The sequence below is a fragment of the Micropterus dolomieu genome, linkage group LG17, assembly GCF_021292245.1.
Source record: "Micropterus dolomieu isolate WLL.071019.BEF.003 ecotype Adirondacks linkage group LG17, ASM2129224v1, whole genome shotgun sequence".
In the NCBI taxonomy this organism is placed as follows: domain Eukaryota; kingdom Metazoa; phylum Chordata; class Actinopteri; order Centrarchiformes; family Centrarchidae; genus Micropterus; species Micropterus dolomieu.
This window is the reverse complement of record NC_060166.1, coordinates 37,894,482-37,909,819: the sequence shown is the minus strand read 5'-3', so window position 1 is coordinate 37,909,819 and position 15,338 is coordinate 37,894,482. Positions and strand designations below refer to the sequence as shown.

Sequence of the window (15,338 nt, the reverse complement as noted above, 5' to 3'; positions counted from 1 at the left end):
CCTCTCTCTCTCTCTCCTTCACCCCCAACCGGTGGAGGCAGATGGCCGCCCACCCTGAGTCATGGTTCTGCTCGAGGTTTCTGCCTCTTAAAAGGAAGTTTTTCCTTGCCTCTGTCTCCTAGTGCTGCTCTTGGTGGGAACTGTTGGGCTTCTGTAAATATCATCACAGAGTTCGCTCTAGACCTGCTCTTTATGAAAAGCGCTGTGAGATAACTGTGATTTGGCGCTATATAAATAAAATTGAAATTGAAATTGAAATTATGACGCTCGCAGCTTGTTCAAAATGCAGCTGCTAGATTGCTGACAGGTAAAAGGAAGAGGGAGCGTATCTCCCCGATATTGGCGGCTCTTCACTCGTTACCAGTCAAATAGTCAATTTTAAAGGAGCCGTTAACCGTTTTTCAGGCGTTATTCCAGAACTCTTCCAGACCCTTCAGATCATCAAACCAATCCCTTTTGGCCATCCCACAGTCTCATATGAAAAAGGGTGATCGTTCCTTTTCAGTGGCGGCCCCGAGACTGGCCCCCACCATTGAGACTTAACACACATTTTATTCTTTGGCGTTTGAGTCTGTTTAGGGGCACCTATGCTCTTGTTTTTATGTTGTTGCTGTATGTCATTGTTTGGCCTGTTTTAATTTATCTGGTGTTAATGTTTGTCTTCTACTGTATAACTTTGTTCAGAACTTTGGTCAACTCTGTTTTTTAAATGTGCTTTATGAATAAACTTGACTGTACTCCGTCTCAGAGGAAGCTGTTGTACTTTTTACTTCACTACATTTATCTGACAGCTTCAGTTATTTTACGAAGTCAGATTTTTACACACGAAGACTTTATAAATGTTTAGTTATAAATTAAACTCCAACAGTTTAAACAAGTAAAGTTGACACGATTTATTTATTGACAGAAATTTAATTGGCAACTTTTTCATGTAAACATTTCATCTTTTTTTCCCTTTTTATTTTATGTATTAATAGTTTAGAGGTTCGGACTTTAAGAACAAACATTGTGAAGGCGTCACTTCTCATTGTTAATGGACAAACTAATCAGCGGATTCATCCATAAGTAAAATAAACTTACAGTCTGATACTAAACAGTTTAACCTCAACAAACTACATTAGTTATAGTAATCTAAGGATATAATCACAGGGGACATTCTGCTTTGAGTACATTTTCCTGATTATACTTCAACTTGAGTAACATTTTCAATGCCGTATTTGTAACAAAGTGTGTTTGCAGTGAAGTATTGGTACTTTCACTAAAGTAAAGGATCTGAATACTTCATCCACCACTTATAAAAGGCAAGAAGACTTCTGACAGACAAAACTTACTTACATACTACATATATCATTTACTACATACAGTATTTTATATTTACATAGTGAATATGTCAACAGTACATGTACTGTAACTCTAACCTACTTTGTAGCTGAGCAGCTGCTCAAGTGTAAAAACACCTTGATTATTTTCAACCACTGACAGTATGTGACTCTGATCAGGTGTGTTCTCTTACCTTTTCACCCCGCACTCCTGGTGGACCCTGAAACACATGAACACAGTCAGTCTCGGTGCTATTTAGCCTAGCTTAGCTTCAGCCTGCAGCGATTCCAAACAGGAAGTCTTCACAGCACTCAGTCGCTGCATTGTACAGGAAGTAGGCGGGACTTACTGTAACGCCGACAGGTCCTGGATTCCCGGGAAACCCTGGGTAACCAACATCCCCCTGGAAGACACAGATCAATATGTCATTCAGTGTCTGAGAGGATGAGGTCAGGTGATTTCTGTCTCTGAAGAGTCACCAGATGGATCTTAAAAAGGAATTTACACTCACTGGAAACAGCTTCTGAAGACTGTTTTAATATTGTGATGCAGTCGAAAGTAAAAACAAGCCTCAAAAGTTCTGGTTTCATATTCTCTCATATTGCCTGATAGTCCTGGTGTTGTTTTCCAACCCTCTAGATATCTTCAGTCACCTCACGAATAACACTGAAATCAAGCAGGAACCTCCGGGTCTGAGACGTGAAGCTAATGCGGAAGCATCTTAAACCTGCGTCCTCTCCAGCAGCCAGCAGGGGGCGACTCCAGCGGATGCAGAAAGAAGTGTGATTGTATAGAAATCTCTGAGAAAATGTTTCTACTTCTCAGCTGATTTATTCCCTCAGTAAACACTTTCCTGATGAGTTTATGGTCTCAGTCGCTAGTTTCAAGTCTTCTTCAACACAGCATGATGTTCATTTAGTAAATTATGGTCCCATTTAGAGGAACAGAGACCAGGAAGCAGGGGAGGCTTTAGGGCGGGGCTACAAGGTGATTGACAAGGCAATCAGGATAGAGGCGACTTGTAACCGTTACTTTGTGCTCATTTAACCAGCGCTGTTAAAAAAGCTTATTAGGAGACGGCTGTTCATTTTTCCAGTAACTACATTTTGTTTTAAAGCCTGTTTGTCACTAGGCAAAATTAGCATCCCAGCTAATATCCCAGTTACCGTGAATTACAGATGCACCTTGCTAATAGCTAGCTCCACCCTCTCATCCAATATGGTCACATCTGGAGCCTAGTTCCAAAAAAAAAAAATACATGGCGACGGCCAGAATGCCAAACTCGAGGCTTCAAAACGGTAGTGCATAAAGCAACGGGTGACATCACAGTGACTACGTCCACTTCTTTTATACAGTCTGTGGCTGGAATACATGAAACAGGTAGTTTCTTTTCATCATCAATAAAACGTACTTAGGCCTGATTCGATTTCTCCATTTTCTGTTATTTTTATTTCATTCTTTGTAGATGATACACAACTTTCAGCTGTCCGCCTTTGTGAGAATAATGACCTGCACAACCAGGTTAACACAGCCCAGTCAGTCTTTCTGTGATGGAATATTAACTGGATATTAACATAGAAGGACAAACTGAAATATTGATTGTCTTAAAACTAAAGACCCTCTTCTGGGGCCATAAAATGAGGTAATGCAGCAGAAACCAGCTTTACTTCTGTTTTTATTGTCCATAACTGGTCACATTACACAGCTATTTTAAAATATTAAATCAAATAACAAGCAAACAAAATGAATGAAAAACGTGACACCCAGACCTCTGCCAGGAAAGTCAGTCATGATTTCAGGCAGGAAGGATTCAAACGGACTTCAGTAAAATACGATAGTGCAGGGAATCATCTCTACCTTTGTCCCGTTGCATCCGTGGACTCCTGGTCGGCCGATTGGTCCTTCGTGTCCGGGGATTCCCTGAGTAAACAACAGTTATAAAAGTCGTGCTGAAGAGAAACTCTCCTTCCTATCAGAGTCTGGAAATTTCCTTTTGAACCAGTGAGAAAATCTGATTTAATTTATTTGAAGTTTTCAAGTCAGATCATTTTGTTCCTAGTGTAACGACCTGCTTCAAAATGTCTTGAAAGAAGCGGTTGTCAGTGAAAACAAGCCAAATAGTCCTGCACTGGCAGACTGTTTTGCAGCCGGACAGATAAACAACCTAGCTGAGAGTCACTGTAAAGATTCAGCTGATGCTTCTCTACCAGAGACACCAACACACTGTTGTTTGTCATTTTACACACTTTTATAGTAAAAATATCAAGTTATAGCCTCTTTAAGGAGATTTGACCCTTTTTGATCTCCACTGTCTGAATTGATTTTAAGCTTTCAAACTGAGCAGTGATGTTAAAATAAAGTTTTGATTTTAAAACTTGAGAAAATGTGCCATCTGTCCTGGAAACATCAGTTTAGTAGAGCCTAATCACAAAAAAATAATATAAAATCTCTCTATCTATCTCTGGATGTTATACAGTATTTCTCACTGGCAGTCCTGGAGGTCCTGGGAAACCTGGTTTTCCTGGAAGACCCTGGAGGATACAGAGAGACAGACTGATGTTTACCTTCATATGACGGATCCTTAACAATCTATCAGGGCCAATTCTGGCCAAATGTGACTAAAATGATGCTCAAGTCAGAGAAAATACAGAGTTAAATAGGTTAAATCAAAAGTTTCATATTCAGTTCATAATAATGATTCATCATCATCCTCATCAGTCATACCCGAGAGCCTTTCAGTCCTGGACCTCCTGCTGCTCCCCACTCACCCTGAAGACAAAAAAAGAATAGTCATATCGAGGATTTCTGCAGAGATCGCCTACATTTATATTAATAATATTCAGTGGAAAACATCCCTACAGATGTTGATACAGGCTGAGAGCAGCAGATTCTGTTTGTCCTACGTGTCCTCTTCAGTCTGGACGGACGGAGGGTAGAGCTATAAAAACTCATAAATGATGCCGTAGCTAAACTGTGTTTTACAAACACATGGTGACGGGACAACGTCTCTGTTGTGCGACTCCCAACTCCCGGCGATCAAGTCAAGTCCTAAACTTTGTGTATCGAACCAGCCGTCACAAGCACACCTTTACCTTCTGCTCTGAAACCTGATCAGCTGCCGTCAGGTTGATTCAAAGTGTACGTGTTTTCAGAGTTGACTGGCTTTAACCCTTTCTATTAGGGATGTCACAATAAAAACAATTACGTAGTTTTTTAAAAATTTTATTATTATTTATATTTTTTAAACCTGTCCTGCCCAGCAGCCTGGTACAGAGTTGTGCCAGACAGCTTTTACTTTAACAAGAGAGTTTTAATCTACTCTTTGTCTGTTTTATTATTTATTTAAAAATGTATTACTGGGCCACACAGGCGGGGGCAGACATGGGGAGGGGGGCCACAAACACCACACAAACAGACAGCACAGAGAAAGGACAACACCTGTAAGAGAACGGGGACGGGGGGGTGGGGGATAACAGGAAATAGCAGAGGGAAACACCACCTGCAGAAAGCAACGAAACCTACAGAAGAACCGAGAGGGGGGCTTTGGGCGGAGAAAAACAAACAACAAACAAAAAAACGACAAAAAGAAAACCATCCGAACAGCAGCAATAACAATTGTTAATAGTCAATAAATAGCTGTTAGTGAGAGTGGGACGCCACAACCGACCCCAGCGACATGCAAGCAAGAACCCCAGTAGCCAATAGGGGTGGGAGAAAAAAATGGACTCCCAGATGCACCGCAACGAGATACAGAACACCTCAACCCAACCAGCAAACACCAAAAAAAACACCATCCAAATACCAATCGACAACGTAATACCGACGGAATGCAAAAGGCGGAAACGCAGCGCTCGGACCGACTGCGGCGCATACACAACTGCTGAAATAAAATGCTGAGGTGGTTTGATGTTAATATATTCATAAATGAGCAAGCTGTTGAAATTACAACCTTGCAATGTGCATATTTAACTTAATAAGTATTAATTGTCTCAAGGTTTTCAAAATGATAAGAGTCCCTAAGAGAGAACCCTGAGGAACTCCGCCGTCTGTTTAAAGCATCAGCGTGGGAGTTTTAGTGACATCTAGTGGTTAGGGTTGCGAATTGCAGCCAGCAGCTCACTGTGCGTTCACGTGCTCCTCGGATGGACCAATTTCCTGAGTTGTGAAGTCGTTCTTAAGACTTCAGTGTGTGTTCATGTGCTCTTAACTCTTAATCAACACGGACGCTGCTACAAAGATGTGTAGGATTATCATTATCAGAGCATATAAACAACACGCAGACATTTAGTTCACTCTATGGTATGGTAGCACGGACAGCCAAAGAAAAAACTACAGCGGACTGTCAACAAAGCATCCAAGATTATAGGAAAACCACTGCCCTCAGCTGATTCCCTCCATAGGTGTCATTCACACTGGAGACGCTGAGGACACGTCCCCACCACTTTTTGAAAGAACTGAACTAAATAACACGCGTGGTCCTCTATTTATCCAAATTTCACTTCTCTAATTACTTCTAATAAACCAGACAACTACTAATACTGCTGCTATAACTACTAAAGTTATTGTTGTTATTCTCTGTACGTATTCAGGGCGTGACATTAAGTTAAAAGGTTTCGACGGAGGTGATACGAAAACAAGTACCTGAAAGCAGTTACAGGTACAACTTTCCCACAGTGGAAAACCGAACAGAGTCAAGGCGAGCTGGTACCGTGCGGTGGAAAAGGGGCTTTTGACACTACAACTCCCATGAGTACTACCTGCACGTAGTGTTTGCTTAGTGAAGCCTTTTGCCTTACGCGCTACTAATCAACGACACTGTAAACAAGAAGCTCCTGCTGTTAATTATCAACTTAACCAGTGGCAGCCATGACAAAGCGAGCTTTGTTAATATCACGAGAATCCACACAACAGGCGCGTCTCACTCTCTCACGAGGGTGCGCGCCTCAAATATGACATCCAGACTTTTGTTGCATGTGTCACAGGGCGGCCGCAGTCCCTCAGACCTGCAGACCGTCAGCCTCACGCCTGCTTTTAACCCGATGGCGTGATCTCTGTCGTCACACGCGACTGGTCGCACGCACACATCAACACGTGGCCGAGCAGTGTGGAGAAGAAATGCACAGCAGAAAGAGAAAAGGGAGAGCTGAGACAGAGAAAGGCAGGAGGAAAGTGCCGTTAAATGCTGTAAAATACAGATATCTTCATGATTAAGGGACGTGGTGTTACTACTCAAATCGTCCTGTCACAACTACCGCACAGAGTCGATTATTAAAATATAGAACTATGTTTTAATAAAAGTTGTCCTGCCATAGGAAAGCAGAAGACGCGTCTGTGTGGGAATAATCTGGAAAAAAGACCTGGACACTCTCCAGTTACTCAGAGCAACCACAGCTTCATGATGGCAAACATAAATCCAGTCAGAGCTCTGAGGAGAGGCAGATGCAGTTTTTATCTTATGAACTAATCTTTTACACCCATGCAGAAGTTTTATTATATCTTAATATAATAATAAGAAGAAGCTGCTATTTTAATTTGTTTATCTTAATAGACTGCATGTTTTCAAAAAAAGGAGCTTTACACACAACCTCATCAGAGCTAATGATGATATTAGTAAATGTTAGCACGCCACTGTCAACTTAAAAATGTGGATAGTGAAAATGCTGTGTGACTAGTAACTTTTGAAAACCACTAGCCACATTGGCTGGTGAGCAAAAAAGCTCCAATAGTGTCACATTGCAATTCGTTTGTAATTTCAGTCTTTTGACAAGACTACAGTTTTTCAACACACCAAAGTGGCTACTGGGAGTGACTGATGGCCGAAATCCACCCGCATTTGGCGGGTTGGCGGGTGTTAATGTCGAGCCCTGCATATAGCCTATTCCACGTAGTAATTAAACGTGGTCTGTAGAGTTGTTTGGGCTACTGTAGATTTATTTAACCTTTATTTCACCAGGGGAAAAGACCCACTGAGATAAAATCAAGTCAAATATTAATAATCTGTCTGCTGCGCTCAGTTCAGAGGCTGTTACCTTTTCTCCAGGTGGGCCCTGGTGGCCCTCATTGCCAGGGTAACCAGTAACTCCAGGAAGTCCGTCGTATCCAAGATACCCAGCTTCACCCTGCGGAGGAGGAAAACAGATCTAATGAGGCGTAGAACAGATCCCGGGTCAGTTCACCTGCTGTCCACACAGGTAAACTCAGGTGTGCACAGATTCTGGCTGAGGTCCAGATGCATTCAGGTTCCTGAATGAACAGATGGACGTTTCATGTTCAGCGGAGAGGAACCAGCCTTTATGCTCCTGCTGAACACACCTGAGATCAGAGAGTTCACACCTGGGTGGTCTCGGGTGCCACACCTGAGACGCATCAGACACAAATCAGATAACTTATGGCGGCAGGTGATAGAAATGTCGCCGTGCCCTTCCCGGTCACTTTTAGTAATCACCCAGACGCCAGTGCTCTCTGGACTTTCCTGCCCCGGGTTTCGCCTCTCAGGAGGTGGTGCCTGCAGCCCTAGAGGAAGGCTGCAGACGCCACTGAAGGCTGAAAGAAAGTGCTGCAAACATTTTACTTTAGGTTAAAAGAAAAACACATTTTCATTTTACAGTTAATATTCTAGACTCAAAGATCGATGGAACATAAAGCAGTGAAGGACGGCGGTCTTTGTAGAGGATGGATGGATGGACGTCATACTGGCAGACAGGAAGTAGAATTAAAAACATGTCTGTGAGACGGAACCAGGACTGAATCACTTCCTGTTCTGACAGCACCTGTGTCCCAGGCTGTGACCTCCTCACCTTTTGACCTTTGACCCCGTCACAGTGACAGAAGGACTTCCCGCTGCAGTGACACACCTGCGGAGACAGAAGACAAGAGGTTCAGTTTAAGTTATACGTTCCTGTGGGTTCTTCATGACAGAGACTCGACCCCGGACCAGAGTCGGTCCTGATCCAGATCCTATTCGGTCTGATCAGATCATAGAAGTGTTTTCTGGTCCGACGTCAGCAGGACGACATCATGACAGTTATGAATCACTGCTGGACAGTAAATCTGTGTGTGGTCGGTTCACTGCTTATGGTGGATTCACACCTGTCTTGTTTGGTCCGGATCTTTTGGGCAGCGAATACAGCAATCACACTCTAGTGCGGACCAAACAACCGTACCGAGAGCCAGCCGAAGAGGTGGTCCGGTTCAAGGCATGCGCCTTTTTGGAGCGAACAGGCTCCCGTAGTCAGTGCAGCGCTTTAATTACACTGACAATTCCTTATAAGACAGATGTGGAGACGCTGTGAGCCGAGGCAGAATGTGACAGGCCCAGATATTTATTCTGTATTTAGAGCTATTGAAATGGCTAAACACTTAAGTGTCATTAGCCGTGTTTACATCAACGTTTTTTCATGCACATTTTGAAGCGTCTCGCTTGAGGTGGTTTTTGTTGAAAAAGAGTAAAAGTGCTAAACGGGAGATGGAAACACTTCCGAGTAAGTTCTGACGTAGCGAACTTGTAACTCACGACTGATCAGCTGTTTCTGCTGCCGGCATCTCTGCTTCTGCAGAGTGTAATAAAATATTAACGACTCTAAACGTTCATAAAATAAATACTTTGATTCGTTTATCACCGTTGATGAACCCCACAGAGGATATTACAGTGTTTAAAAGTGTTATCTGGAGGTGCAAGCAGAACTCTGCAGAACACCGGATATTCCCATAATGCTCGGAGACATGGCTGCTTGAAACACATTCCTGAGGACCCCTCTCTATTTTTTTCAGATAAGTGGCCCTCAGGTTCATGCGAATGGGTTTGTTCCTGGTTTGGAACCCAGACGTCTTGTTTATTACAGCCATGTGTAACGTCAACTGCTGACGTGACTACGCTCGCCGTAACCTGGTTTATTCACTCGAAACGCGCAGAAATCTTTTTTTTTTTTTTTTTTTAAGCAACATTTCAAAAGTACGCTTAAAATTCGCATGACAATTGGATGGAAACACGACTAGTTACACCTACGTGGGGACGCAGGGGGACACGTCCACACCACTCTCTGAAGAGGCTGATTTCGTCCCCGTCACTTTTTAACAGCATAATTTGTTAAAAATGTTCTGAAAAATATCTTGCAGCAATAAATGTTAACTAAGAAATGAAATATTTTGTGGAAGGAAAGAGAAACGTGATGCAATTTAAATACAGAAGAAGTAACTTAAGCTATAAACAACATACTGATTCTGTGGTGGCAACTTTAAAAACTTATTTTGCCACTATGGCAGGGCATAAAGTTTCTGGCTTTCCAAAGAGGGAAAAACTGTATAATCCAGTGAGGCAAAAAGGCAGATGTAAGAAGAAAAAATCCTGTGTTCTATCAAAAGTACTTACACACAGGTAACTTCAAAATGTCCTATTGCTATTGGCTACACGGCGCGACGGTCGGAAAACTGTTGTCCCATGTCCTGCTTGGCTGACCCTTTTTTTACCGCAGCATGTGCCAATAGGTTCTCTCACCTCCTTTTTACTACACTTAGCTGCATTTTATGGCACTTCAATAGCTCTGAGTTAACAAGACAAACTAATGGAGCACAGCTAGACAGGTTAATTAGCTAAATACACACTGAAGACATCTGACACAAGCGGGAAGCTTCCGGTCAGCGATCTGATGCGAACGCGGAAGTCCCTGAAACCTGCATTCTATCGAACAGCCAGCAGGGGGCGACTCTTCTGGCTGCAGAAAGAAGTGTGATTGTATAGAAGTCTCTGAGAAAATGTTTCTACTTGTCAGCTGATTTATTCCCTCAGTAAACACTTTCCTGATGAGTTTATGGTCTCAGTCGCTAGTTTCAAGTCTTCTTCAACACAGCATGATGTTCATTTAGTAAATTATGGTCCTGTTTATTTTTAAATAGACCACAAAGCAGAGTATGTTTCAGGACAGGATTGACAAGTCGTTACCATGGCGACCTGTCAATCAGGCTAGAGTGACTCGTACCCACGTCGCTCTGTAAATTTAACCAGTGGTGTTGAAAAAGGAGTCGGCTGTTCACTTTCTCTGGTGAGTATATTTAGTTTTATGCCTGTTGTTTGCTAGACAAACTTATCAGCCTGTTAAGATGACAGTTAACGTGAATTACAGTTGCACCTAGCTAAGCTAGCTAGCTAGCACCGCACACGGCCGTTAGCTCCGCCGTATCGTCACTTCTGGGCACTTCCTGGTTGCAAAAACTCAACATGGCGGCGCCCTATCGGCCAAACTCGGGGCTTCAAAACGGCAGTCCACAAACCAATGGGTGACGTCACCATGACTACGCCCATTTCTTATGGTTTGAGACAAACATAAAATATTACCAAGTGAAACACACAAAGGAAAATTAATATAACTTATAAAGCCATCAGGGGCAAGTCAGGGTTCAGTATCTTGCCCAAGGACACTTCGACCTTAGGGGTGTGACAATAAATCTATACAGCAATATATAATTTTTTCCATGATACTATATTGATATTCCAGCCCATCATATCGATACATAATATTAACAAAAAATAGCGCTTCGACGGTTAGCTCAATGCTAACAATTAATGGAATCTCCATTAACGTGCTAACGGACATTAGCGTCGCAATAGCGAAAATACAATATAAACTGCCACATTTTGCTTCACATGCTGAACATCCTGAGTGACGCTCTGTGCAAATACTTAAAGTACATGTTTCCTGAGCTCTGTGTGAAATAAAAAAGAGCTGCTAACTTCACTGGCTAAGCCTAACCCTCTAAGACCAGCTACAGCAAACGACAAAGGGTCAAAACTCAAACCCAAAATTCCCAGTGGCCTAAAAATAAAAATACAGCTATCGGTAGGAAGAGAGAGGGCAGCACGACACCGAACAGTTATTAATATAATGTGATGTACAGATTAGACTCAGGTGGTACACAGCCATTTGTATTTGCAGTAAGAATTCAGTGAATTTGCATTTTACCTGCCTTTTATAAATAAATGTTTTGATAATAATAGTTTTATGTACGGACTGAGCAGAATTGTGCTGTTTTCTAACAGTCTGGATTTGCACAACTTTTTCACGGGCATTTTGTATTAATAGTTAAACAGATATCGTGATGTATCACTTTAGCCCGCGGTTTACAGCATTTTCAGCCCTCGCAGCCTCTTAAACTCAATCACTTTCCAAGTGACGTCAGTAAAGTCTGTGAGGGTTCAGGGCTTAGGGCTTAGGGCTTAGGGGGGACATTGGGATTGGACCTTGGTCTCGTCTCGGACTCGACAGCATTTGACTTCTTATATTATGGTAGAGTTCGGCTGTTGAGTGTGAATTGTCACCTGCCACTTGAATTTTCTGTTTCTCTCTCTACATAAATAAAAACATTTTAATCATAAACTGGTGCAGAAAAAAATCATCAGAATGCAGGAAATAAAGCGTTTAATGCTCAAAATGTTCGTTTAGTTCAGTATTACTGATTTCTCGTGTGTTAAGTGTCTCGTCACACTCTTAATCAGCACAGATGTGGTTTTGTTCATAGATTCTGGTTCACTTTTAAAAAGGGCAGAGTGAAAGCGAAAAATACAGTACAGATATTGAATATTCGTCTTCATGGTTACGACAATAACTATGAAGCTTAATGTTAGTGAAAAAAAAAACCTCTGCTGGCTGTGGGTTTGAAACAGGAAGTGAACAGCGGTATCTGATGTTTCTCTTTCTATCAGTCAGACAGAATCTGGGGGTTTAAACCCAAACGCCATCATGCCTCCTGCAGGTGTAACCGAGCTGAATGTCAGTCCCAGCTGAAGCCCGCCGTCCGTCTTTATCTCTCAGACGTGTTTCTGTGGGTTTAAAAAGACCTTCGTGTATCCTGCAGGTGTAACAGTGCTCTCCCAGCAGACAGACAGGCAGATGAAGCTCTGATGTCGCCCTTATCTTCATTCCTGTCTCACATCCCGCAGGATGCTCGATGCCTCGACACGTCCAGCGGGGCATCCTGGGTAAAGTTCTACATTTAACTGTACTGTGAGGGTTCAGGTGTTTCAGACAGAGAGAGAGAGACGAACCTGCAGACTCTCTGTGTCTCAGCGACAATCAGATTATTTTTATTTGTCTCTGTACAGACGTCAGGATTGACCCTCATGACCTGCCGTACAAACTTTACTCTGGAAGGGCAGAACGACATCTGTGATGTAGGAAGATAAACATTTATTTTGCTGAACATTGTTTTACCCAAGAAACTCTCTTTCCTGCAACGTTTAAAATCTCTTCGGGTGTCAGATAACAACACCTGAAATATTCTGAATTGCACCCTGGCAACATTTGAACCTATAAAACATCATGCATTATGTTTCATGTGTCTTATTCATTAATTATGAAAAGCTACTGACAGTAAAATGTTAATTAGACATGAACACATCAGCAATATAACATGATTACCGATCTTCTCCTCTTATATTTGTATTGTTACCATGTGGAAATCACATTGTGCTGCAGCGTGTTCTCGTTCCTCAACAACTCTTTTACTCAGAGCGCCTTTCACCTTTTCACACATCAGGCAGGTGAGCAGTTCAGTTTGTTTGTTAGAGGACGGCCTGCTGAGCCTCCGGAGCCACAGCCGACATGTGACACAGCTGCAGAAATATGTTAATGTGTTTGGTAACTTGAGATCTATGCGTGTCCTGTAAAACCTCCATTAGTAGCTTGAGCTTTTATTGGCTTTACTGAACTCATCCTGCCTTTATGTGGGACGGGCCTTTAATTGCTTTCCCATAAAACTCTGGTTCAACAAAGATGGAAAACTATCAAAGTGAGTCAGCCAGTCTGACAGTCTGAGCCAGTTTGAGAGTCTAAGCCAGTCTGACAGTCTGAGCCAGTCTGAGTCTGTCTGAGTCAGTCTGAGCCAGTTTGAGTCATTCTGAGTCAGTCTGAGTCAGTTTGAGTCCGTCTGAGCCAGTCTGAGTCAGTTTGAGTCCGTCTGAGCCAGTTTGAGTCTGTCTGAGTCATTCTGAGCCAGTTTGAGTCTGTCTGAGTCATTCTGAGTCATTCTGAGCCAGTTTGAGTCAGTCTGAGCCAGTTTGAGTCTGTCTGAGTCAGTCTAAGCCAGTTTGAGTCTGTCTGAGTCAGTCTAAGCCAGTTTGAGTCTGTCTGAGTCAGTCTAAGCCAGTTTGAGAGTCTGAGCCAGTTTGAGCCAGTTTGAGTGTCTGAGTCATTCTGAGCCAGTTTGAGTCCGTCTGAGTCCGTCTGAGCCAGTTTGAGTCCGTCTGAGTTCGTCTGAGCCAGTTTGAGTCCGTCTGAGTTCGTCTGAGCCAGTTTGAGTCCGTCTGAGTTCGTCTGAGCCAGTTTGAGTCCGTCTGAGCCAGTTTGAGTCCGTCTGAGTTCGTCTGAGCCAGTTTGAGTCTGTCTGAGTTCGTCTGAGCCAGTTTGAGTCTGTCTGAGTCTGTCTGAGTCAGTCTAAGCCAGTTTGAGAGTCTGAGCCAGTTTGAGCCAGTTTGAGTGTCTGAGCCAGTCTGAGCCAGTCTGAGTCTGTCTGAGTCAGTCTGAGCCAGTCTGAGTCTGTCTTAGTCAGTCTGAGTCTGTCTTAGTCAGTCTGAGTCAGTCTGAGTCTGTCTGAGTCAGTCTAAGCCAGTTTGAGTCTGTCTGAGTCAGTCTAAGCCAGTTTGAGTCTGTCTGAGTCAGTCTAAGCCAGTTTGAGAGTCTGAGCCAGTTTGAGCCAGTTTGAGTGTCTGAGCCAGTCTGAGTCCGTCTGAGTCCGTCTGAGTCCGTCTGAGTCCGTCTGAGCCCGTCTGAGTCCGTCTGAGCCAGTCTGAGTCTGTCTGAGTCCGTCTGAGTCCAGTCTGAGCCAGTTTGAGTCCGTCTGAGTCCGTCTGAGCCAGTTTGAGTCCGTCTGAGTTCGTCTGAGCCAGTCTGAGCCAGTCTGAGCCAGTTTGAGTCTGTCTGAGCCAGTCTGAGCCAGTCTGAGTCATTCTGAGCCAGTCTGAGTCATTCTGAGCCAGTTTGAGTCCGTCTGAGTTCGTCTGAGCCAGTTTGAGTCCGTCTGAGTTCGTCTGAGCCAGTTTGAGTCCGTCTGAGTCAGTCTAAGCCAGTTTGAGAGTCTGAGCCAGTCTGAGCCAGTCTGAGCCAGTCTGAGTCCGTCTTAGTCAGTCTGAGCCAGTCTGAGTCCGTCTTAGTCAGTCTGAGTCTGTCTTAGTCAGTCTAAGCCAGTTTGAGAGTCTGAGCCAGTTTGAGCCAGTTTGAGTGTCTGAGCCAGTTTGAGCCAGTTTGAGTGTCTGAGTCAGTCTGAGCCAGTCTGAGTCTGTCTTAGTCAGTCTGAGTCTGTCTTAGTCAGTCTGAGCCAGTCTGAGTCTGTCTTAGTCAGTCTGAGTCTGTCTTAGTCAGTCTGAGCCAGTCTGAGTCTGTCTTAGTCAGTCTGAGTCAGTCTGAGCCAGTCTGAGTCTGTCTTAGTCAGTCTGAGCCAGTCTGAGTCTGTCTTAGTCAGTCTGAGTCAGTCTGAGCCAGTCTGAGTCTGTCTTAGTCAGTCTGAGTCAGTCTAAGCCAGTTTGAGAGTCTGAGCCAGTTTGAGCCAGTTTGAGTGTCTGAGCCAGTCTGAGCCAGTCTGAGTCTGTCTGAGTCAGTCTGAGCCAGTCTGAGTCTGTCTTAGTCAGTCTGAGCCAGTCTGAGTCTGTCTTAGTCAGTCTGAGTCTGTCTTAGTCAGTCTGAGTCAGTCTGAGTCAGTCTGAGTCTGTCTGAGTCAGTCTAAGCCAGTTTGAGTCTGTCTGAGTCAGTCTAAGCCAGTTTGAGAGTCTGAGCCAGTTTGAGCCAGTTTGAGTGTCTGAGCCAGTCTGAGTCCGTCTGAGTCCGTCTGAGTCCGTCTGAGCCCGTCTGAGTCCGTCTGAGCCCGTCTGAGTCCGTCTGAGCCAGTTTGAGTCCGTCTGAGTCCGTCTGAGTCAGTCTGAGCCAGTCTGAGCCAGTCTGAGCCAGTTTGAGTCCGTCTGAGTCCGTCTGAGCCAGTTTGAGTCCGTCTGAGTTCGTCTGAGCCAGTTTGAGTCCGTCTGAGTTCGTCTGAGC

General features: G+C 43.7%; 1 protein-coding gene and 1 long non-coding RNA gene across 3 annotated transcripts in view; one reads left to right on the top strand and one right to left on the bottom strand.

Moving 5' to 3' along the window:
- Window positions 1-15,338, bottom strand: part of col4a3 (collagen, type IV, alpha 3) — a 79,098-nt gene that overhangs the window by 47,798 nt on the left and 15,962 nt on the right. Inside the window, exons 3-9 of the mRNA XM_046072881.1 lie at window positions 8,118-8,174; window positions 7,350-7,439; window positions 4,045-4,089; window positions 3,807-3,851; window positions 3,178-3,240; window positions 1,670-1,723; window positions 1,514-1,540 (exon numbers count right to left, since the gene is read on the bottom strand). Of these exons, the coding sequence (XP_045928837.1) occupies window positions 1,514-1,540; window positions 1,670-1,723; window positions 3,178-3,240; window positions 3,807-3,851; window positions 4,045-4,089; window positions 7,350-7,439; window positions 8,118-8,174 (381 nt within the window). The remainder of the gene's footprint in view (window positions 1-1,513; window positions 1,541-1,669; window positions 1,724-3,177; window positions 3,241-3,806; window positions 3,852-4,044; window positions 4,090-7,349; window positions 7,440-8,117; window positions 8,175-15,338) is intronic.
- The window catches only part of LOC123986406, a 6,375-nt gene continuing 1,335 nt past the window's right edge, over window positions 10,299-15,338 (top strand). The window contains exons 1-3 of one of the 2 annotated variants that reach the window (XR_006828875.1): window positions 10,299-10,358; window positions 12,169-12,292; window positions 12,416-12,738. This is a non-coding gene — a long non-coding RNA (uncharacterized LOC123986406). Of the gene's footprint in view, window positions 10,359-12,168; window positions 12,293-12,415; window positions 12,739-15,338 lie in introns of those variants that run through there. The other variant, XR_006828874.1, reaches the window with a different exon arrangement.